At 42.5% G+C, this 25,545-nt stretch overlaps 1 protein-coding gene across 2 annotated transcripts; it reads left to right on the plus strand.

Annotated features, from left to right (window-relative positions):
- The first annotated feature begins 3,063 nt into the window (after positions 1–3,063).
- Positions 3,064–25,273, plus strand: LOC108931037 (septin-6). 2 transcript variants are annotated; one of them, XM_029257817.1, is made up of 10 exons: positions 3,064–3,143; positions 5,757–5,871; positions 8,036–8,231; positions 11,023–11,209; positions 14,060–14,221; positions 15,733–15,829; positions 17,214–17,382; positions 17,544–17,676; positions 17,910–18,100; positions 23,728–25,273. In XM_029257817.1, exons 1-10 carry the CDS (start codon positions 3,114–3,116, stop codon positions 23,735–23,737), a joined length of 1,290 nt encoding a protein of 429 aa, XP_029113650.1. In that variant the 5' UTR covers positions 3,064–3,113; the 3' UTR covers positions 23,738–25,273. The 2 variants fall into 2 exon arrangements, with proteins under 2 accessions (XP_029113650.1, XP_029113649.1); XM_029257816.1 differs by lacking the exon at positions 23,728–25,273 and adding an exon at positions 20,895–21,505.
- Positions 25,274–25,545: the final 272 nt, after the last annotated feature.

Consider the following 25,545-nt stretch of genomic DNA (forward strand, 5'->3'; position numbering starts at 1 on the left):
TTCCTCAAGCTGCAGGAGATCTTGGCAAAGTAAGAGCAGCCAGACCTGATGGCTGTGCTTCACTCCATAGGGGAACAATACATTATGTTTGAGCTACAGTCTTGTTTTGCTGCATGTGAAAGGTTACTTTTATCAAGTGATTTATTTTTTAAAAAATGATGTGTAATGACTTGTTTCGCAATTTTTGTTAAATGCCATTGAGTTAGTGTGTAGGTGTTTAAATCAGCAGTTCATTTTGAGTCACAGTGCACTTTTCTACTTAACTGAAAATGCCTTTGTAATGCTTTGCATCTAAAAACAATATACATCAAGAGTATTCAATGAGTGATGCTCAGGTGGCTATTAATATAAGTGCTCGGGCTGTGTTTTTTGAATTTTTATCACACTAACTCATTGTGGGTGTTAAAAGGAAAAATGCGACAAAAGATGTACTGTATAGTCATTCAAGAAATTCAGTACACAGCAGATTTTGCATAACAGTCAGCCAAACTTCAGCCAAAAACACTGAACTGTTTTTGTATACAGAACTGTACATGATTAGGACACTTGGAGTTAAATGTGGAAAACAGCAAATTAAACCGCAACAGTAGAACTACCTCATCTGAGAGTAAGATCAAATATTAAGGGGAGTTGATGAACAGGACTGAGTTTTTTTTCCAAGGCAGAGTGGTATGATATCATACTGAGAAATAACCTCTAACGTACAACACACTTCTTACTTGCAGGGCAAGTGCCTTTCCAACCAATATTACCATAATGTATAGACCAGGCTTTGGCATTTGTTGTGATGCAAGGCACAGCTATCCATCATCACTGATTGCTCCAGTCTGCATAACACACAGGCGAGGAAGTGTATATTTCCGTTTACAGACAACAGAATTAAAGATTTTCTTGTACCTCATAGTTAATTTCTTTGTTCATTAGTTTTCGAAAATATACCAGCTTTATCTTCTTTTCTGTAAACTTGGTCATAAAGGACATATGGAAATGTATATACGTATGTGCATACAGTTTTCCAGTGTCCTTCATCTTCTGAATTTTTCTATTACAATAACTAGCAAAGCCTCAGATACACATGCTATTTAAACTGTACAATAGATCTGTTAAAAGCTTCTTATTCATCCACATGAAGAATGTTGGAGAAACACTTATCATGGTGGCCAGATCTATCAATAGCCTTTTATTTTAATCCTGTCCCCAGCTGTACTACCCAAGTTGATCAAGGTAAGTTCTGTAAAAACCTCCAGTATAGTAGCTCTGTAAACTTCAGTTCAATCCCGGTTGTTGATTTATTCATGTGCAATAATTCCCATCTTCTAGCCACTTTCATCTTTGTTTATCACCACTTTGATCTCCATGGAAACAGTGCACCTTCTCTTTGATGTGCCATTAAAATCACCATCACTCACCAACACCTGGTACCTGTAAACACCATGGAGGTGAGTCGAACAGAGTTGAATGGAGGTGGTCTGACTACTATTATGTTTGGGTGCAATTTACCAGCATTGTCTTGACATGTAAAAACAGGTTGACACACATTTTTAAAAAACAAACATGACAAAAGTACACCGAGCCCTCATATAACAGGGTGCTGTAGAACAAAAAAAAGCCCACTGCAACTGTTTACAAAATATTCACCATTTCTTCATTTAACAGGCTTATTATTCAGTACAACACCATTTTTGCCCATTATACAGCCATTTTACTTTCACAACAGACATTTATTCTGTACAATGCATCAGAAGTTTTGGGACAGAAAGACACTTGGTGTCTGAAACCAAACTGCTTAGGGATATTATTACTAATTTTCAAGGCGAGTGACAGTGTTAAGGTACTTGGAATTATTAAACATTTATACAGCTGGGTAATTTTTACTGGAGCAATTCAGGGTAAGTACCTTGCTCAAGGGTACTACAACAGGAGCAGGAATGAAGCATTTGTTAGTAAGACACAGCACTTCTGATGGCACGGTGCCCATCTGCTTTGCAGAAAGAAAGACAGGCATTGATCTTGTGAACTTTATTTCTTTATGTAATACACATCTGTGAGCCAAATTTTCAAAATGTCTCGATCCATAGTATAACCAGTCTCATGTCCTCTGCTTGCCATATATTTTGGACCTCTGTGACTATGCACTGGACAAGTAGTTACTAAGAAATTATGAACGACTGAAAACATAACATTTAGGACAAACTAAAAATATCTGTTTTGCGCATCTTATAAAATATATTTCTTTTGTCATTACCATGCTTTAAGAAACATTTTGTTTTGGTATTGTAATTAATAGTAGGTCCAGGAGGCTATTCAACATGAAGTAATGGTAATTAGACCCCATCAAAACGAGAATTCGCCTAACGGAACAAATATACCCCGTTATGTGAGGAATGGGTGTGTGCGATTTTGCGGGGGAAATACTGGTATTTTCGAAAATTCATAACCATACCAGTAACCCTAATATTGAATAAAGTCATATCCTTTTGTCTTTATTTGCGTCCTTGTAAAGTATTGGAAATTGTGTTGTTGAATATAGATATTAATATTGGGTCATAACACCAACTCAGGAATTTAAGAAATTATATTTTATACTTTATTTAGTTAGTCGGATAGAAAATATTAATATGAACCGCTGCGTACTGGCTGAAAATTGCGGGTAACTGTAAACCAGGCATTTTATTTTACTAAAATGTCGTACTCATACTTCGATGTTGTGAAATTAAAATCAAATATGTCCAAACGCTTGACGAATGACGACCACCTACTGTAACACAAACCACCATAATCTGCTCACGAGTTTTACACCCCGGCAAACCGCAGCGTTTCGGCTGAATTTATGCCATTTCAGGACAGTGGGAAGAAACCATTTGGACACTTGAAGGCGACCCATAATAAAAAGAAATTAATAAACACGGAGCACAAAGTGCTCCACATATTTGTTTATGATCAAAGTTGCTGAAATTAGCCCAATGTAGCCACATTAACGACAGAGCAGCAGTTATACAATATAATTTCCCGCCCCGGGGTGTAAGTAATGGTACGTTCCGCAGTGTAGGAGTGTGAGTAACGCGGGCCGCCGCGCTCCGTTTCCCGTCCTGGACGCCCCTCGGAGAGCCACTATGGCGGCTACCGAAATAGCCCGACAGGCGGTGAGTGAGTCATTCTCAACTTGGTATATAATATTATAATAAAAACACACCGTTAATATTTCTAATATAATTACAACAGTGTGGGACAGATCCGATAACCGGCGTGCACGTGGGAGAGCCTGATCCCATCGATTTATAATTATTATTTGAGAGCAGCATCGTCATCGAATAATCATGAAAAAAGGAATTCGTGATAAATGTTGAAAAATATTATTATTAAAATTTTCGCAGCCGTTTAGGTATGGTTTTATTTATGTTTTAAGGCATATGAGTGAATATCGTGTCGTATTCACGGATCGCTATGTGAATTGATCGACATCGGTGCACGCGTTTAAGCTGCTCTTAGGACGATGGGTGTATTATTAGTTATTGATACGTTGGTTGGCGCGTGAACGTCGAGGCCACGCGCCTTAGCGTGAAGAGCCCTGTTGAAGCGCGGTGTTTCCATTGATCGATACCTCGATCTTTACACAAAGCCGGGAGCCGCAGCCGTGGACGAGGAGTAGTGACCGTGTGCAGCGCAGTGAGTGTCCGAGACCGTGTCGGTCCCGTTTTTCCGTGGCGTACAGCCCACTGGGCGTTGTCTGCGAGTCCCCGAACCAACGGGCTGAATAATTACGGTAAAATGAGAAGGGCGGCCCGAGAGAAGCATCTTTTCACGGGCAGCGGACGTGTGAAGCGCGTGTGCCAACGAGCCCCCGTCTCAGTCTGCGGACGAGTCGCGAGCAGACGCGCGCGCGTGCCGCCCGCGAGGCGACGCCGCTCGTGGCGCAGCTCGAGCGCTCGTCTGTTCTGGAGCGTTTACGCGGGGCAGGGTCGTGCGCGAGACGGCGGTTCCACGCGAGACCGCATTCCCCGCGTGCCATTTTCTAACGGTTTCCCAGCAACAGCCGCGTTCCGATCAGTCTAGATTTTCAATTACTGATCATGATTTTCAAAATAGTCTAATTTGTTCAGTTTCTAATTTGTCGTTCGGCCTACAGATCCATTCAGTATTATTTTTGGAGGCAGTACGTATATATACATAAAATACGTGTGTGTCTTGGTTTTATTAGCTCCCTATTCAAATATAACGACGTCCTGTATTAAAATATTCGCTACCTATCCTCATATATATGATATACAGTCACCGCCATACAAAAGCGACATATTTGGTTCCTCGGGCGTACATTTCATTTCGTACTTAACTCTGCTTATTATTAATGTCCCAATGTAAACCAAAAATATGAAACATGATACAGACTGCTTTTAATTATGTAAGTACTGTGTCATTTCATAAGCATAGTGATCAAAACCGCCATACCACATTTACTTGTGTACTTATAGTTTCTAAATGAAAGGGTTGTGTTGTTGGAATGGCATCCTGCTGCTATCTGCATGGTCCACATGTGACTAAAAACATCTTTTTCAGACTTGTGACCTTTTGGTACTAGACACTGTTTAAAGTATTTCTTTTCGAGAAGTACTAGCAATAAACTGCTGGGGATGGCAAGTATCTGTGGTGCCAAGAAGCATTTAGAATGATATGATTCTGAATTTGGTCACGTGAATAAATAATTTTTAAAAAGACAAGCCGATGCCTTTGTGCCAAAATGCTGAAATGAGTTCACATTCTGGGGTGTAAACGTGCTGCGTTGTTGCTGTAAAAATGCAGGCTCACACCTGTACGCACACACCGAGAAAGAGCCACGGAGCTGGTAAGTGTGCAGTTCCCGTGTTGAGTGAGGATCGCTGGGTGTCCACCTTTGATCTGGTTGGGGGGCTCGCAAACCAAATGGCATTGTGGGTAGCAGAGCGGGCTTCTGCCGACGCCGCTCCCTGCCATTGCGGCCGTTGTGTCATTTCGGATGGGCTTTGACGACGCGGATGTGCGAGGAGCTGGCAGCTTCCAGGGGGCAACGGTGTCAAATCCATACCCTGTGTTTGCACATCCTTTGCGTGGCATAAGAATGTTCATCACACCCATACTCTTTACACCCGAGATAGTATGACCAGGGACACCCTGCGGTCACTGCTCATACTGTCTCAGATTTAAAGAATATGCTTGTATCATCAGCTGTCCATTTCGGGTGGATCGGCTGTTTGCTTAACAGTGTGGCCTCTAGAGGGTGTGGTGGTTTAGAGCAGGGAGCTACATGTACCACTCGTGATTTTACTTGAAGAGTTGTGTATCTGTATCTGTACGTTGGCAAAATTCAGTTTCGTTTACTACGAGCTGTAAGTTACTTTGGAGAAAAACGTAAATGTAAATAAAAGATGCCTTGATCAGGGTGCTTACCCTGAATTGACTGAGTAAAAATTGCTTGGTTGTATCAGTGTTAAATTGTTGTCAGTAGCTTACAATACAAACCTCACAATGTAGGCAGCTTTCGAGGAAAGTGTCGGCTAATCAACTTAAAAATTGTGTGTAACGCAAAGTATCCGGCTGCACAAAATGTTGGTGTGATGATAATGTCCTAATCCCTGAAATAAACAATGTGACATTTGAAGCTGCATTTATTACATGTTTGAAAATGAGATGCAAGGCTGTGGGGAGCAGTGGGCAGATAGAGTAGCATGGTATATGATGATGATGATGATGAAGATTGCATTGATTTCTCTGGTGCTTGACAGGGGGAAGGTGTTCGCTCAATCCCTCTGTCTGGTCATGTGGGCTTCGACAGCATGCCTGACCAGCTGGTCAACAAGTCCGTCAGCCATGGCTTCTGCTTCAACATTCTGTGTGTCGGTAAGTGGAGTAGACTACCTGTAAAATTTTTGCCGGCCAACTAACCTGACCTCTGTTGCCGTCCGACTGGGAATCGGTGCCCCGAAATAAGAGCAGCCCCCGTTCCAAATCCCCAGTGCCCGGGTCAATTCCAGTTACTATTCCTGACTCGTTTTCAGGTTCAGTCCCTGCAGCTGACTTGACAATTAGGTCCCAAAAATCAATCAGTGATAATTTATCAACTGACTATCTCTGTGTCATGTAATTGGTTTAATAACTGTTTTGCAGTAATCGAAATGAAATAGTTTAAGGACAGATGGATGTTTAAGCCACAAAAGAGATTTTTTGCAGAGGTAAGTTTTCAAAAGACCTCTGACCATATTTCTAACAAATACTTGTGTACCTGCATTGTTTCCTTCATTCGTAGGTAATAAGTGGCATCGCGAGGAGCAATATTAAATAGTTGCTAGAAGTTCTCTTTCAGGATCTGCATATTAAACAAAGAAAAAACAGAACTCCGCGAAACTGCCTGTGCTTATTCCAAAGAGGAGAGCTGGCAGTGTGGGTGTTAAAATCCTGTGAAAATGTGTTGTGCCAAGTGGGAAGTTCAGTGTGTGCAGCTGCTGTGATCACTGACACCCCCCCCAACGCTCACACACACAAACACTGTCTTTCCACCTCCTCTGCTGAAAACCATAAAGACTCCACTAGGTCTGAGCCCAGAGGGATGAGCTGAACACAGTTTCTTTAGGGGGGAAAAAAAAAAAATCTCCTTTCCTGTTGTTAGTTGGAACAGAAATGAGAAGAAAATTCATAGATGGTTCCATGGTGCATCAGTCCAAGGATGAACCTCCAAAGGTGACTCTTTGCCAACTCGTAGGTGGGGTTTCAAAGGCAGTTTGCACTGACTGCGCTCGGTCTGATGACCTTATGTAAGCTTCCCTGTTAATGGTTACGCTCGGTCTTATCCCATCGGAATACTTTAGGAGCCGAAAAGCCGTCTACGAGTGAGCGAAACCCAGGTTTTGTTGGAGAAAAATGTCCCACAGCCAAAGCGGCGTGACGTTTAGTTGCCGGAGAAAGGATACAAAGGTACCGTTTTTGCAAGCTTTGCAAGCATCGTGGCCTGAAACGCAGTGAAAATACGCAGGTGATGACAGCATGTTTTTGCTGGGCAGAAAATGGAGGGAAACGGAGTGAGTATGGCAACCGTGTTTGGTGTTCGTTTTTACTTTGTTTGTCTTGGTGGGGCGGTTTGTCCTTTTTTGTGTGTGCCCATTAATTCTGTTTAAACAGCCGGCCACATTTTCACGGTGGAGCTGCGTCTTTGCCGAAGGGGACTAGCAGCTTCTGGCGGGAGCGTGGAGAAGAGGACTCGCACGTAGCTGCGAAATGGGGCCACGGAGCTTCTCCACTTTGACCTGCTCAGGAAATGGGAGGAGGAAGGCTGGCCCCGAGCCCTTCTTATTCAGATTTAACATCGCTCTTATTTTGTGGACGAGCACAGCTGGAGACATGTGCAGACTCTGGCTGCAGATGCTCCAAGGCGTTTGCAGCGCGCTCGAACCCGGGCTGAGTCACTGCGCTGGCAGACGCTGTGGCGACATCTCCAGCTTGTTTCAAGGCTTGTGACGCAAGATGGCGTCTTAAAGTTGTCAATTTGTAAGGCTTCTCCCGAAATAAATCCGGACAAACGTTTTCACTGATCGTGGATCATTTTGTCCTGCGCTGCTACAGAATGTTGGCTTTTAATTGCTCTCTTGTGTTTTTGAGTTGTGTGCTGTCTTTGGAAAATATTTTGAGCCTCGTTGAAGAAACATTATCGGTTGCATTTCCTGAGCTACCGGACAGGGTCAGAACACCAGTAGTTTTACTAGTGGTTAGAGTAGTTAGAGCTGCTGTAAAGGCCCAGGGTCGAATCGTTGCACCCACCAGTGCTGTTGAGGAAAATGCTTATCCTGAAATGCTCCAATTAAAATTACCCAGCTATTTACATGGGTAAATAATTGTAAGTAGTTTAATGTGCAAACTTAACATTGTCAGTTGACTTGGAGAGAGGTGTCAGGTTAAATAATAATAATAATAATAATAATACCATTAGTGTGGTGCCCACAGCAAGGTCCTCTTCGTTACATGAGTGTTAAGGAGCTGGTGAGGAGTGATCTGAACGCTCTGTCTTCTTCAGGAGAGACAGGCCTGGGGAAGTCGACCCTCATGGACACCCTGTTCAACACCAAGTTCGAGGGTGAACCCACACAGCATAACCAGCCTGGCGTGCAGCTCAAGTCCAACACCTACGAGCTGCAGGAAAGCAACGTGCGCCTCAAGCTCACCATAGTAAATACTGTGGGCTTTGGGGACCAGATCAACAAGGAGGACAGGTGAGTGCCTTGGTAGATGGTTGGGCTCCAGGGCTGCACAGAAAGACCACTAGGGTGTCTACAAACTTACCAATGGATGACTTTGTAGGGGTTTGATGTAGTTGATTGTTTAGCAGGTTTTACCCTCTCTGCTTGTGCAGATGGGCTATATAAATCCTTGCGCATGTAACTAGTGTTCTTTGTCAGAAGATGTTTGGTGTACATTGTATTATACTCCATTTTCGAAGCCTTGAGTGTAAATTGTGGAATTAACAGTTTCCATTGACCGTAATAATAAGTCCTTCAAATATTTTCTTAGTAAACTTTGCAGGTTCATATCTGCAATATGTTCTAGGATTTCTGTTTAAAAGTGGTATTTTTCCAAGCTCTGACTGGTTGTGAAAGTGATAAATACTGAACTGGATGTGGGGCAGAACAGTGGCACAGTGGCTGGTTATAGTGCCTGGAATTTCTTGGGTTGTAGGTTTGACTCTGGCTCAGTCTGTGGAGTTTTCATATTTCTGCGCTCATTTGGGTTCCTCCTGGTGCTCCAGTTTCCTCCCACACTCAAAAGATGTATTGCAGGCAAACTGGTTACTGTAATTTGCTTGTAGAGTGTGAATCATTGGGATTGCCTTGTGATGGAGTAGCGTCCTGTCCAATGTGTACCCTGTGCCGCTGGGATATGCTCCAGACCACTGTGACCCTGCACAGGATAAGCAGTTATCAAGTAGATGATGAGCTCTGCAAGCCGTTGCTATCTATTTAAACCTGTTGTACGTTCTAAGGGAAGTAAATGAATTGAATTCTACAACAAAAATGTTCAGCTAACCAGCTTTCATGTTCAGTTTAATAAAATCTGTTACGTTTTATTTTTCAGATAAAATAATAGTAAAGGCAGGATTTTAGGTTAATGTATTTTGATAAGGGTAGTGTCAGGAAGAATTGAAAATGTGTGAGAACAGTGTCTTAGAGCTGTGTGTGCAGCAGTATACATTCCAGCAATTACATGCATTAACTTTCCTGATTTTAATCAAAATGTATTTCCTGCTGGAGTTTTGGCTCTCATATCTTGGAGTGGTGTCCCGCTTTGAAACATAGGATGCATGTTACAGGTCTGTTGAAGCTTTTGAAGCTTTTCAACGTTAAATGAAGTATCGTACAGCCGCGCTGGGTTTTTCAGGCCACCAGTTGATGCGGTTTGGATACCAACCTTTGCTGTCATCACATCCGCAGAACTGTTTAATATAAGATGAAAATAAGATGTCATGGGACAAGGCGTCTCTTCCAACCACTTTCTCTAGGCTTGGGAAGGAGGGGAAGTGGGAGTATGATCTGATAGAGCTCAACCATTGGGCTGTACTTATAGCTGGAGTGTTTTTTTAACTCAACTGATAACCTCAACTATAAAGTGGATCGCAGATCCTTCCTCTGTCCCAGTGGTGGAATTTCTTAACCAATTTCCTGGTTTAAAATGAAAGCCCATTTGTGGTAATTTATAAAGTCGTTTTTTAATCAGAAACCTGAAACTAAATTTTACTGCAGTGACATAAACAAGTCTGTAAGGATGATGTCATCCTCTCAAATCTAAATGTAGTCCGTTTTTATTGTAAGTACTTTTCAGTGTTACTCAGATTTAATTGATTGGCATCCACAGGAATTTAAAAATATTTAAAAGTGTCACTTTGATTCTGGAAAAAGTTCAAATGCAGTTCTCTCTAATACCGACGCCATAAACTGTCAGGGCTGAACAAGAGAAAATTGCATTCTGGGGTTTTTGAAACTCTGGAAATACTGGTTACAGTAAGACCTCGCTGACTGTTTACTTTGAAGCTACTTGGGTTGTTCTTCTGTCCCTGGGCTCTTTCTGTTCCTCTGATGTTTGTCTTCTAATGAGCCACACTTCCACTTTCTGGGTTATTTCCTCCACTGGACTGTTCATCATGCTCCCCCAAAACGACGCCGGAGAGTCTTCTCTTCAATTTCCCGTTTTTTTTTTTTAATTTCTCACCTCTTGGAAGAAGTGAAACAAAAGAACTCATTATGTACAGCATGATGCATGAAGTTGCACGTGAGGTCACAGGCTCCTTGGTAGATGTGTAGTAAAAAAAGAAATCCATTCATGTTATGTAGCGGTAAACTGAATAATCTACTTCTATATATCGTTGAAACCTTGGGTTATTTTAACAAAATGACACTTAAGTTTTTGGATGCCCTGACTCCATAAAAAAATCTTGGAAGCAGCAAAAGTAAATAACGTACAACTTTTTATTTTATTGTTTTCATTATCATCAAGCAACATAAAAAATAATACTAATTCAAAATGATTGAAAATAAAAATGCGTTATCTCCACAAACTGCTTTGCAGTCCTAATAGTTGACCAATTCTTGCCATTAATGTGCAATGATTGTCATCTTGCTATTGATCACATGCACTGAAAAATGCGACACATTGAGCTGTAGACACTGTGGAAGTGAGTTGAATTAAGGCGGTGCCACACTTCTCTTTGCCAACATTTACTGACTAGGCACAGAAAAACGGATTGTTAAGTTTCAGCTGGTTGCAGAGTCAACATAAAATAGATAAGTGAAGAAAATACCATTAGGAATAAACTGGAAAGTCTGCATCTTTGAAAATTCAAAACTCAGTCATTTGTAAGATGAGGAGCTGGTATGCTAGTTGCAAGCTGAGTGATCACTCCTGGGATGAAGCCTCGGTCCAGAAGGGCTTTGCCCATGTTGCATGTTGATGTTTCTCCCACGTGCCAGTTTGTGAATTGAGGTGCGAGTCAATTGTCCTTTTCCTCTGCAGTTACAAGCCCATTGTGGAGTTCATCGACACTCAGTTTGAGGCCTACCTGCAGGAGGAGCTCAAGATCAAGCGCACCCTGCACAGCTACCATGACACGCGTGTTCACGCCTGCCTCTACTTCATCGCCCCCACCGGACATTCACTCAAGTCTCTTGACTTGGTAACCATGAAGAAGCTGGACAGCAAGGTGAAGAGGATGGGAAGGGAGTCTGGCGGGGGGCATTGCACAGGGTGAAAGATTTGGTTTCGCTAGGATGATCTTATCAGAACACCCTACAAGGTTTGTCAGAATGTTCTGTGTTGATATGGAGCCAGTTACGCTGTGCAGACACTCTCTTACCCTTGGTGGACTTGAGGTAGAGCAGTGGTTACCAATCTCTGGCCATTAGTGGAATTTCTCTGCTTTTCCCAGAGTGATAGAACATCCTTTTTTGTTCTACGGCCTCATCTGGTTCCTTGTTGCCATGCGATGTAGGTCAGTCATTAGTTGACCTGTTAGATGTTGTAAATTGCCCGGAAGATGGAGTTTAATTTCCAGACCATCCAGTCCTCTGGAGCATGATCATTCTGAGACCAGCTGTGCACGCAGTTAGCGCCTCACCTACTGGCTTTGCCCTGTCTGATCTTGTATCCCTGTTGTTTGCCAAGAGGGAGAACCACAAAGCCCTGTGTTGCCTGTTTTTTTTTTTTTTTTTTTTTTTTTGGTCAGGGGTGATGTTTGACCAGGCTCACCATCTTTACTGCTGTCCTTTGGCATTGCATGCATCATCCTTTCCTTGCAGCTATCAGATTGTTACACCACCACAACCCAAGCGTGACAATTGTTTTCAATTCAGTTCAATTTATTTTTCTAGAGGGGGACACGGTGGCGCAGCAGGTTTGGCCAGCTCCTGGTCTCGGGCGGGTCTGGGGTTTCACTCCAGCTTGGGGTGCCTTGTGATGGACTGGCGTCCCATCCTGGGTGTGTCCTCTCCACTTCCACCCCCACGCCCTGTGTTGCCGGGTTAGCCTCTGGCATGCCACAACACCGCTTGGAACAACCAGTTTCAGACTGTGTGTGTGTGTGTGTGTGTGTGTGTGTGTGTGTGTGTGTGTGTTTGTTATTTTTATAGAGCGATCTTCTTGCACAGTGGCACAGAGCACTGAACAAAACATCAGAAGCCTAATATAAATATTTGGTTATATATTAAATGACTGTAATAACTATATAATTATTAAAGCTGTAGGTAAGTGAACTGGCCATGGAAAAAAGAACAAAAAACTCCCAACTGAAAGGCAAGGGAGAAAAAAAGACCTCTGGGGTCCAAGTGCCAGTGGCTGCCCACCCCTCTTGAGCATTCTGGATTAACAAAAGAATATGAAGTCAATTTATGGTTAATATTGTTGCGTAGGTTCACACAGGCAGGTCTCGCCCACCATGGCATGCAGTCATCATCTTCCATCAACTTGGATTGCTGGTATCACGGCCAGGTTCCTCAGACCTTGTTATCAGGAAACAATGCTCAACAATGAAGAAAGGATTAGTAACTGACAGCATAATGAGATTGGACAGTTTTATACTGTAAAAACAGCACAGCAAGCAGGAATTACATCAGTCATGGATATGCCAGAGTGAACATAAGAGCCTTAAGCCTGGATTTAAAGGCTGAGGCAGATGAGGCATTTTTGGCAGTAGCTGACACAGACTTGCTCATAAAATTTAGACTCTGCAACTAAAGGTGTGCACTCCTACTGAGACCTTATTTATGGTATTAGAGCCTAACTAGCTGTAACTCAAGAGCAGCTGGCAGTGTAGTGGTTAGAGCAGCTGCTTTTGGACCTGAAGGTTCCAGGTTTGAGTTTTGCCTCCAGCTATAGTACCTTTGAGCAAGGTACTTACTAAAAATTGTTCAAAAATTACCTAGCTCTATAAATGGATAAATAATTGTAAGTTGCTTTGGAGAAAGGTGTCAGATAAATGGAAGTCATCTAAGAACTCAAGATTACTAAGAATACTCAAAGAGTGGTCTAATGAAAACATCTTCCTATGCACAGAGATACAGTTGTTTAATTTTCATGCCATTAAACTTTCAAGGAGGGACAAGGGAACGAAATGGACCCAGTAGGAAGATATCGAGGAACTGGAATGGTCCTTTTGGTGATTTTTATTTTTGCATCTCCTCAGCAAGCACTTCAGCAGCAAAGGCACCAAACAAAAACACATTAAAGAAATTTAATTAAACAACCTTTCATTTCAGACAGCAATTAAATTGCCTCCTGTTCATTAGGCAAAGTATATTCCCCCCCATGGTGTATTCTCCTCCCCGCTGACACCCAATTTTCTTCTCATTTAGATGAGAACAATACTGCAGAGTCTCAGTTTTCTTCCTTATGCTTATGAACCAAACACAAGCACTGTGTGCAGTTGGTGCCTGCCTGTAATGGAGCTTATAATGGATAAATAATGAGGTCAGGGAGCATCTGTCTCTCAATTGTGATCAGTGTCAGCTGATAGCAGGGCTGAGCACTGGTGTGTTGTAAATTTACAAAATAAAAAAAAAACACAGGGAAAATCATGCACTGGTTTCAGCTCGCTGCCTGTCTGTCACAGAAGCTTTTTAAGGGACTTACTGTATATAGAATCTGAAAAGGCCAAAGCAGCGGACAGATTTCGTGAGCTATATATATTCACCGAGATGTTCTCCTGTTGTGATATGGGACTGACAGTGAGTCATTCCCCCGACCGCTGTCGTATCTTCTGTCTTGGCTCTGCATCCTGTCTGTTTTCAGATTGTGAGCTGGATGGATGGAGGAAAAACAAACAGGCTGTTCATTGTGGTTCTTCAGTGTTTATTCATGAATCATTATCGTCCACACGTCTGTATTTCTCATTCATATTTTGTTCGTATAGTATTGCCCTGGCCAGTTCCTGGTTCAGCGATAATCTTGTTTAGTGCTGTGGGGCATCTGAAACTGGATCATATTCGCCAGGACTGTACTGTCAAACTCTGTGCGTTTGGTTTCATGATTGCTGTGACGTTTCTGTGTGTGCCCGCAGGTGAACATCGTCCCCATCATCGCCAAGTCGGACGCCATCTCAAAAAGTGAGCTCACCAAATTCAAGATCAAGATCACAAGTGAGCTCGTCAGCAACGGTGTGCAGATCTACCAGTTTCCCACCGATGACGAGACCGTAGCTGAAATCAACTCCACCATGAACGTGAGTTTGAAGGCCATGCCGGCTGCCTGTAGGTTATTGTGATGGGGTTACTGCCATGCCAGTGGTACCAAACTGCAGTGAAAAACACTTGTGTTTTGTGACTTAATCATATTTATTGCTTGTCTTAAATACTGCTTTCGTAAAACAGCGTAGTAATGGTCAGGTACAAGTGTAAATCGATGAAGTGGGAGAGGAAAACACGAGGGGAAAATAAAAGAATCAATCAGAGGTTCACTTCCGATCAGTATTTAGTAACTCAGTTATCTGAGCTGCTCAGTCTCTGTGAGGATCTGCATCTTGAAAAACAGGCTGAGGGGTCATTTCTGTGCTTAAAACCATCTGTGTCTAGCATTTTGAAGTCAGGAAATGGAACCGCAGAGGAAGGGAAGGCGAAGGTCCGATACATGTTTTAAAGCAGGAAGTATTCAGTGTGAGAAAGAACGCATCATTGTTAAAGGACACGAAACAACGACCGCCCTCACGGGCCAAAGCTGCGCTCTGTAACAAACCCTGCTAAGTGGACAAAGTCATTTTCCCTAGCTTGTAATTGTGTTATACAATGTAGTATAAAAAACCTCCAGCCCAAATAAAGACACGTAGTCTCAGAGAAAATCAGTAAGGATGATGATGAACTGGCTCATATCTTGTGTGCTTCACTGCGCCTTAGCTGAGGTTGTCCGCTTCCTCCTCACATCCCTACTTCCTCCAAAGGAAGGCAGGTGGCGTAGAGATTAGAGCTACTGTCTTGGCACTCACAGGTCACAGTTTTGAATCGCTGCTGCCCCTGGAGTACCCTTGAGCGAGGTACTTACCCTAAATTGATCAGTGAAAACTTCCCTGTAATTTTTAATGGTAAAGTCAATGAAAATTGCTTTGGAGAAAAGCATCAGGTAAACAAATAAATAATGTCTAGTTTCCACACCCCCATCTGCACTGTGATGTAAGACCCAAAGGTAGGAATACTCTTATAAATGTTTTTGAGGCAACACTGTTCACTCATTCCAGATCAACCTTTTGCCTGGGACCCAAATCTTTTCTCAATTTACAGTGGCTGTGAAAATATGTTAAGTACCCCATCTGGATGAGAAATGATGATAAAAGCACCACACGGCCACTCCTCTTGATGTTCCCAGTCAATATCTTTGAGTGGATAACACCCAACTGGGGAGGCTGGAGTTTATCTGGCTTCTGAACATTTGTAAACACATCTGAAAGCAGGATCAGTCCTACGATCCTTTTTCTGGTTGGATGTCTTCACTTGGTCAACTTATTTCTGCTGGGAAACAGAGCCCAGGAGTCAAAGATGGGTTAAATGGGATGGCATGGTGAAGCTGTGTCCCTAGGTGAAATCAATACTAGGGTGGCCTTCAGGCGAAGATGAACATCGAGCCTATGAGAGTGCTGTGATGGGTGTTTTGGGACAGCAAAGTCCACGGAAAATCGAGTGGGTGTCCATCCCACGGAGACATGGAGAGGCTGGGTTTGACGGTGGATTTCCGATTCCCTCGCAGGGACACTTGCCATTTGCCGTGGTGGGAAGCACTGAGGAAGTGAAGATCGGAAACAAGATGGTGAAGGCGCGCCAGTACCCCTGGGGAACCGTTCAGGGTAAGCGGGTTGTCGTCACTTGCTGCAAAGGAAGTGAGGCGTGAATCCTGTCGTCCGACCCTCAACTGCTGCCTCATTGTTTCAGACTCCAGAGTGCGTGCCTGTACAATATGTCCACACCCAGATGAGTACCTTTATAGAGGCACGTCCTCTTGGCGGCTCATGAGTCTCTGATTTCCTCTCTGAGCTCTGAAGAAGGCAGCAAATACTATATATACTAACTGTTAGATTGTCTTAGTGTCAGTGTATGAGCTCCTTGCTCCTTTTTTCATGTGAAAGAGATGTGGTGATGCGGAGGGTCCCCCGGTTCTTAAGTAGCGGAAGAAGCTTGGTTCAGTATGGCGAATTTTTTTTCCGTGCTGGAGTCATGGAAATCATTTGACCAAAAGTCAATGCAGAGCAAAAGCTGGGTGTCTAAAAAAAGTTTTGAGCCTTTTGATACACTGACCCTTGTTTTTATCGATGGGGGGAAAATGGGGAAAAATTAAGGAATTTGTAACTTTCAAATTTCTTCATGATACAGAAAACCGCCAAGGATTTTTTTTTATTCATTAAATCTGATTTGTAAATAGTGTTTAGTTTAATTTTTACATTCGCACAATTCAGAAGTCAGTAAGTTTAACCTGATTTTTTTGTTCTTGTGCTGTATAGTATGAGGACATGGTCAGCTGCTGTTATGCTTGAATGACGTCCAGAAAACTATATTTGGATGGTGGGGTGTTATATGGGTCAGGAAGTGCTCTGGATCGAGCAGTCGTTTTGGCAGGCCGTGTGGCCGAGTGAGCTGCTCCTAATTTTAATAGTTCTCACGGTCATTTTAAAACTCCTTTCCAGTTTAAATGGATGCATTAAACATTTTCAGTAAGTGTTAATAAATAAGCATCTAAAAATGATTTCCTTCTTGAAGGCAGGGCACCATCGTATGGGATTAACTCAAACTCTGCAGCATTGCAATGCTGAGTGTGATTGTAATGTTTCTGCCATTCCAGAGTATTTCTAAGAAGCGAGATGGCGACTGTGTAACAGTAAGGTATTGAACTTGCTGTGTCCCAGATCACTAGAGCATCACTACAGTCATTAGTCTGTGGGGAGTGGGGGGTTGGAGGGGCGGGGGTGGCCTTGGAAGCGACATGGAGCGGAAACACAATAGTCTTGGCCTGAGGCTGTTTCTGACATTGCGGGACGGCACGTGGGCCTCTGCGTGTACCTCCTAATGGTGCATTGACAGGCTCTGCGTGCTTATGTGTGTGTGTTCAGTCATTAGTGCATCTTAATATATGCTGCAACTTCCTAGTTGTTTTTTTACTCATGTTTATTGTGATGGTCGGGGACGCGAGAGGGAGATCCTTTCCCCCGTGGCGTGACCGTGTGTTTTGATTCACAGTGGAGAACGAGAACCACTGTGACTTTGTGAAGTTGCGGGAGATGCTGATCCGTGTGAATATGGAGGACCTGCGGGAGCAGACACACACACGCCACTATGAGCTGTACCGCCGCTGCAAGCTGGAGGAGATGGGCTTCAAGGACACAGACCCTGACAGCAAGCCTTTCAGGTACAGCCTCTCCATGCCCATGCCTTTCTGGCTTGACTTTCTCAAGAACAGCCACCATCTAAAAGAAGTACTTCATGTTCACTGAGAAATATGTGAAAATATATGTTCATTTACACTGCTTTATGTGTATATTAAGGCCTCTTTATCTGGATTCTCTACAGCCTGCAGGAGACATATGAAGCCAAGAGGAATGAGTTCATGGGCGAGCTGCAGAAAAAGGAGGAGGAGATGAGGCAAATGTTCGTCCAGCGGGTCAAGGAGAAGGAGGCTGAGCTCAAGGAGGCAGAGAAGGAGGTTTCCATCAGCTTCTTTTCTTCTGTTTCTGTGTGTGGGTGTTTGCAATTGAGTGGACATTAAAGGACGTCTTTGTTCCATTAGAGGTCATGTCACCAGTTTTCTAACTTGGGCGGTCTTCCTTCACCTGGCTCCTGCACGGAGAGGCTGCATGCCTTGCTCTTTGCCCTGATGTCTCTGGGGGAGTGTGATGCTAAGCAGATTGTGACCATGCTATTCCTGCCATTCCACAGCTGCATGAGAAGTTTGACCGGCTGAAGAAGCTCCACCAGGAGGAGAAAAAGAAGCTGGAGGAGAAGAAGAAGGCTCTGGAGGATGAGGTCAATGCTTTCAAGCAGAGGAAGACAGCAACGGAGCTGCTGCAGTCTCAGGCCCAGCAGGCAGGGGGCTCCACCACACTCAAGAGGGACAAGGAGAGGAAAAAGTAAGTATGGCTTGTGGCGTAACCCCCCCCCGTCCACCTCCACTTGGGTCTCAGGGGCACTGGACTACCCCCACACACGTTCCGTGTCCCCTCTGGCCACTCCGCCCTTATAGAACTACAATGACTTGATAAAATGCTTGTTTGAAAGCGCAATGGATTTGAAAAATCACCGCCGTCTTAATATGCAGTTTCAGAAGTGTCCATATTGGTGTTTCTGGTAGAGGTTTTCTGCAACTGCTATCTCACCTTAACGCTTTAATGTGATTCAAGATAGGCGGTTGATGGTCAGATGGAATTGCATACCACTGTGATAGAATGTTATTTTTAATTTTCATTTAATGTGAAATGGTTTGTCAGCATGTAAACACATATTTAGCAGTAGCAAAGTATACTCATTGTAATGACACTTTTAATGAATCACTTGTAATGTTTTTTCCTTCCACCTCCACTCATAATGCATGAAATGTGTGTATATAATTAAACATTTTGTGCCATGCATCCAATGTTCAGGGAAAGAGTTATGAACCTAATGAGGGGGTCAGAAAAAGCATACAACCAGTACAGAATGCTCAAAGAATATGCATTTCATATGCATTCATTACAGATCACCTGAAATCTTTACATAAATATTCACAGTATTGAGAAAGTATCTGTTTATTTGCCTTCTACTGTTACTTTGTGTGTGTGTATTTATTCATTCATATTTGCTGTGCACTAAAGCCAAAGGAAAGAAACAGTCATTAAAAACAGCTAGTAAGTTCATGAGCCATAAAGTCACACTTAGCTGTGTTTAATGACGTTCAAAAAAAAGGAGTGCTGCCTTATAACAGCCAATGAGAGCTGCCCGGGTCTCCCTGCTGATCCACTGCCTTACAGCAGGGCCAATGGGACCTTGAGGTGGGAGGGGCCAAAGGTGAAGGTAGTCTATAAAAATCTTGATGGCTTTTTGAGAACCACCCCACCAGTTTTCCCCCTCATAATCCCCTCATTGTTATCAGAGCAAGCCTTTTCCTTACCCATTGCACAGGTATTAGAGAAGACACTACTTGCACTGTGAGGGTTGTTTTCTTCATAATCTCCATCCTGTTCCATTTTCTTCTGAAGCTTCAAAGGTTACTGTCAGGAGGATATTTTTCCATCTTCGTTCAGTCTTTGTCTTGTCTTTGCATGATATTTAACTCCACCCAACACAAGGTTGCTGGTCAAATGCCCAAACTGTCATTAAGCACCATGACCAGGTGTTTTCTTCTCACATTGGCTGTGTTTGTCATGTAGAGTCACACGTAGTCACGCATACAGTGTTTACATCTGCTTCAGCTTAATAACCGTCCCACAGATGGGTGCTTGTCCAGCAACCAAGCAACAGAGGCATGGCATGTTGTTCCCTGTTCCGCAGCACCGCAGAGATATGCTCCTGCACCATTACGAGTCTGTGACAGGTTTGGCATGTACTGTTTTCCAGTTAACCCCCCCCCCCATCCACTGCATGCTGTTTGAGAACCATGCTCCTGGTACATGGTAAGGCTTCTAAACTAACCACCCCACAGCCAGGAAGGCCACATCAAAAGAAAGCTATACCTTTTTGTCACCTTTTTGATACTGAGTGAAATTAACAGATTTTTCGCAAAGAAATATAGACGTAAACACACCATAATAAAAGTTTGTACTTGTGTACTGGAAAAAAATTTATTCTAGAGAGTAAAAAAATAATCTGTGACACTTTCAAAATTGAGAAGATATTTTTAGATCCTTTCAAAGTGCGTATCCAACACGGCCACACAGGTCTTTGCCACTATAACTTGTTTAATATTAGAGAGTGAGTTCTGGGAAGCAACAAGCAGACAGCTGTTCTTTGGAGCCAGAACTGGTTTTGCAGCAGTTAATCATGTTACTGCACCCTCCAGCCAGTGCCAGGCACAAAGTGCATTAGTACCCGTTCTGCTTGTGCGCGGCATCCTCGCAGGGGCGCCACCAGAATCTGCTGCTGTAGGACACTATTGTCCTCCATAGACAGAGCACAAAGGGCTGAACACACAGCCAAGGACAAGGAAACACACAGTGAAAGCTACTCTCATCTGTTCACACAATGCAGAATCTGCTTTTGGCAGCTTCTTTATTGAGGGTGGCAGATAGTGCAGTGGGTATAGCTATTGCCTTGTAACCAAAAGTCACAGGGTCAAACCCCTTCTCCCATTGTAGTAGCCCTGAGGAAGTTGTTACCTGAGCTTATATAGTAATAATTACCCACCCGTATAACTGGATAAATAATTGCAAGTAACTTAGCACACAGTCCTGACACTAGAAGTGAAAAAGGTCAAATAAAAGAATAGATATATGTGTAAAGGGCCAGCAGGAACCCTTAGTAAACATGAATCGACTTATAAATGTGTAATTAATGAGTATACACAAAGATGCATTAACTTCTTATGGGAAATACACTTTCCATATAGGCTTGCACAGAAACGGTGATGGTTAGGGAACAAATTCTGCAGCAGCAACCAACAAAAAGAAAATGCCTTTCAATAAAATTAAATAATTAATGAAAATATTTAGATAATGAATTTATTAAATGTGACAAAATTATTCGGACTGACAGAATAATCCCACAGCTGTTTTCAGAAGCTTTTTCACATTTCCTTGCAGTGCTGAACAATTAACCTTTTGCATGAATAGCCTACTAAAACCTGCTAACACTGACTTTTGCTGCTGTTGCAATGAGACCTGATACTCTCATCTGGTGTTGGTGCACAGCACCGGAGTCCTTCTCTAATATTCGTTCTCTTTCGTTTTCCAGTTCAGGTTTCCTGTAGAATGTGCTCCCCCAGCCAGCTGTGAATTTTTCCACCTGTCGCTCTTTAGCAATTCTTCCCTGTACACCCCCACCCCACGCCCCCCCCCGGTCCAATCAAACACGAACATTCCCTGCTCGCTAGGAGGAGCCGCTTGTAACTGTGAATGGGACTGTCAAATCATGCAATTTTGTGTGGCTATTTTAATGGCTTCTGAAGAATTTTTTATAAAGCGTTCTTTTTTTTTTTTTTTTTTTTTTTGCTTCCTCAGTTGCACTGTTGTCCCAGTTGTGCACGCTTTGACTGTGATGCATTGTGAACATGTACCGCTACTGTTGAGGCAAGCGAGCGGGTTTGAGCGAAACAAACGAGGTGAATTAGCACGACGTAGTGACACCGGCCAGCTGCAGCTCGAAGTTTGAAGGTATTTTCATGGTGCAGAAGACACTTTCACTTGTATAGCAATGTGAATTATTATTGGCTTGTGTTCTGTTGTACTGGTGTCTCACAGCTCCTGGACTGTGAGTTTAAACCCAGTTCAGTTTGTTCTAAGTTTGCATGTTCTCCCCATGTCTGTGGGGGCTTCCTCCAGGTGCTCTAGTTTCCTCCCACCACACAAACACATGCTTCAGGTTATTGGTGACTCTAAAATGTCCCTAGTATGTGTTTAGTGAGTGAATGAGTATGTGTGATTGCCCTATGATGGACTGGTGTCCTGTCCAGGGTGGACCCTGCCTTATGCCCTATGATTCCAGGGTAGAATTCAGACCTTAATAATAGACTGATGTATTCTTTGTTGTTCAAAAGTTCTTTTTTGGAAGTGAGCACTTTCTGAGATTAGTGGTCACATGTCAACCGCAGAGTGTCATAAGACCGACATTTGTTTCACTTCGACTCGGCTCGCCATGCATGCGTAGATGTTCCTGCTCTGTAGTCGCCTTCAGCCATGCCTCATAGTCTTGTTTTAGACATGCCATAAGCATATGTTTTAGATGTAAAACTTTCATAGTTGGCAGGTTGTAGCCAACTATGATCACCTGCAGTATTTTAATGTTTTGTTGTTATTGTTGCTGCTGTTATTTTTTTTACATTTATTTGCAAGTACAGTTTCAGATATGAGTAAAATGGCAAAGAGGTTGACTTGAAAGGGCCAGTGCTGCATGTGTATCAGTGTTCACAAAATCCATTTCTCTGAAAAGGAAATAAAGGGCAATATGCACAACATCTTCACTGTTGCAAAAGTCATTGTGTTTGTGCATTGATCATATTAACTGAATCCCTCTTTTGCAAGAATGCCAAGATTATATAATTTTGTGTGTGTGTGTCTGTGTATTTAGGGGGGAGATGGTAAGTATGGGAATACAGGTGACAATACTGTTAAATCTGCTGTCAAATTTGGGTTTTAAGGTCATTGGCTCCAAGCTCTTGTCATCTTGACATGGTTTATTTGCCCTAGACCTTCAGCATTATGTACTTTTTTCATGAGATTTGATTTTCATTCATTGTGCTCAGCATATACTGATATTCACTTAGCTAGACAAAACATCTCTCACACACACACACACACACACACACACACACACACACACACACACACACACTTTCTGAACCGCTTGTCCCATACGGGGTCGCGGGGAACCGGAGCCTACCCGGCAACACAGGGCATAGGGCCGGAGGGGGAGGGGACACACCCAGGACGAGACGCCAGTCCGTCGCAAGGCACCCCAAGTGGGACTCGAACCCCAGACCCACCGGAAAGCAGGACCCGGTCCAACCCACTGCGCCACCCATTGACAAAACATCAATAAAATGTAAATTGTTTAAAGTATTTTGCAGCTACATTTTCTAACTACACCATCTGACAGAAAGAATACCTGTACATGTACCTCCATACAATTCTTTGTTATGGTTAATGTATTTGTGAACCCTTGCATGACTGAGTGGGGTATCAGTGTGTCTGATTCACAGAGGTGAACAAACAACATGGCAAATTGTTAAACACATATTATAAATCCTCTGGATTACAGTGGATTTATATACATTATGGAAGTTCTGAAGGAAAAGGTCATGATCATCCTTTTGTGTGTTTTTGGTCAGTTATGAACTTTTGGTATTTTTGACTTCCATTGGTCACCCCCGTCTCCTTGCACCACATCCTGTTGAACGCTGTGGTTGATGGGGGTCTTGTCCGTGACAAAAGGGAAGTCTTGTTGGACTGTCCATCCGCTGGATGTCTCTACTCCCACCTATGTACATTCACCTTCCACTGGAGTTTCAGTGTATGCAAATGTCTTTTCTTGCATTTCTGTGATATGTATGTTTTCATTTACCCAACTGTGGCTCACTTTGGTTGTGAAAGCCAACATTTACAGTATATGCATTTATATGTAGTATATTTTAATACATTCTAGAATCTGTTATGTCTCGTGTGCTTATTGTGCAATTGGATTTAACCTGCTTTGCAAACCTGCCCTAAACCTGTATTTGGCCCTAAATGCCATTGACTAAAAGTCTCCAGCCAGGATATGAAATTCTGTATGGGTTGCATATAACTGCTAACTGCTAAGTCCATCACACTGCAGTGTTATTTAAAAAAAACATCAACACCTTAAAACTTGATGAATTGGGGCATAACTGATGATCAGGTTTCTCTTTGTCCTTGCTGGAGTTCATTACAGTAACATGCAGGTTTCACCATCAGTGGGGTTGTGTTTAGACATGGGCACCTGCTTAATAGCCCTTCTCCTGACCTTTAACCCTGCTGTCTCACAGGCACTGACTGTGTTGTTACTAGTCCTCCCTTGTAACCTGCCCCCGTGTTTCTCTCTCTCTCTCTAGCTTCTTTTAGTACAGTGTGTCTTGGCCTGCTGTCTGAAGAGAGGATTGCTGCTGTCACAGGAACTGTTGCACCTGTGTAGCCCTACTCCTTGCTCCTCACCTCCCATCAGTCTTAACTGCGCCATCCCTCCCAAAAACCCTCTCCCCATGTACCATTGTGTCCGCCTTGCTAACTGTGGCCGTATGTGAGCTGCACATGGTTTCTCTCACAGTTGAGGGGTGCTTCCTATACAGCAGATCTGCACTAATGTAGTGTGACTTTGGACAAGCTCAAGAAGGCTCCTGGGAAAGAAGAAAGGAACATTTGTGGTTCTTTACCCTTGACCCCTTACTTTCTGACTGCCACGACTCTCTGTACAGATTAGAGTAGTAAAATATGTATCTTGCACCGCTGAAACAAGCATGAAGAGAAACCAAGTGGCAGTAGGAGGGGCTCTCCTTGACTAATACTAATTAAGATGACCTTGTTTGCTTTAATTTTTACTTTGTTGTGTTAAGTATTTTCAGGAGTTCCCTCCTACGAGATGGTTGTAGTTGATGGTTGCTGAAGTTCAATCTTGTTTCATGTTCAGATGTGCATAAGTGCTATTTTTAGTAAAACCTTATATCTCTAGGTTATGTCAGTAAACCTTGTGCATGTTTATCAACGACTATTTCACATGGGATAACTGATGTATGATTATTTTTAGAAAACAAGCAACGGTGTGCACTAGTGCTTGTTTTGTGTAACGGAACGCAGATACCATCTTTTTTGTAAAAACGATAAAAAGCCTGCAAACGTGGACAAGGTAAATATTCTGGCTGTATGATTATCAAAGTGCTGTAAGGCCCTGTGTGTATGCCGTTGCTGGCCTACTAAACCTGGAGCAGAATGACACTGTGAATTTTCAAGTGCTGTAACATTAGAATTTATTTGTATTCTAACAATATTACCAATCCTCAGGATATCCTGCAAAACATAATTTTCCAGATGGAACATATAAATATATAGGCTAATCCAAAGGTGTTTTCTAAATTTGAGAAAGGAAACAAGTGAATTTTGGCAAATCCCCCAATTTCTCTTAATCTGTTGTGTGTGTATATATACCATGTAGGCCACATACGGCATTTCATACATACTCTGCATTCTAATGTCTTCCTTGTGAAGTCAGCCTTTGCATGCCATTGCTAACATTGTCCTGGATTACTAACTGAAAAATTTCTGACCTATTGTAAATTATTTTTCATTAGTCATTATTTAAATGTAACTATTTTTTCCTCTTTGGTTCTGTTTACCGTTCAAAAATACTTTGCCAAATATTACAGTGAATTCAATATTGCATTATTATATTAAATGATCAGTCATTATTTAAAAAGACATTCTTTTAGCATTTATGTAAAGAACATATAAGGATCTATTTTGTGACTGAAAATTGAAGTAGGCCTAATTACTAATAGATTGGTAAAAATTCTTTTGGTGTAAATGTCGTGTCAAATATTGCCAGTTAAAATTGAAATGATCTAACCCTAATAACTCTACTCCCCGCTGTTGGAATTAAAAAATATTTTATTGAATGATTCTCTTGGTGTACATTTTCAATAAAATGATTTGTAATAACTCTACCAGGTGCTGGTTACTGTACAACTCACTTTAAACTTGTCTTGTGTCTTAAATACATTAATATTGTATCCTATTTATTTGCAGCAGTGTCTGAGTACAGTGTTGATGTTGGTAGTCTGAGAAATAGTTACAGTACTGACTGATTTCACAGGTTAATACTTAGAAGAAGCTCTGCTCCACACAGTATTCTTGAGTATTAGTTTGTTTGTAACCTACTA

Source organism: Scleropages formosus, chromosome 14, assembly GCF_900964775.1.
Source record: "Scleropages formosus chromosome 14, fSclFor1.1, whole genome shotgun sequence".
In the NCBI taxonomy this organism is placed as follows: Eukaryota; Metazoa; Chordata; class Actinopteri; order Osteoglossiformes; family Osteoglossidae; genus Scleropages; species Scleropages formosus.

Coding starts and splice junctions, on each gene's coding strand:
- LOC108931037 (XM_029257816.1), top strand. CDS start 3,114: ATGGCGGCTACCGAAATAGCCCGACAGGCG. Junction 11,210..14,059: donor TGAAGAAGCTGGACAGCAAG/GTGAAGAGGATG, acceptor GTGTGCCCGCAG/GTGAACATCGTCCCCATCAT. Junction 17,677..17,909: donor TCAAGGAGGCAGAGAAGGAG/GTTTCCATCAGC, acceptor GCCATTCCACAG/CTGCATGAGAAGTTTGACCG.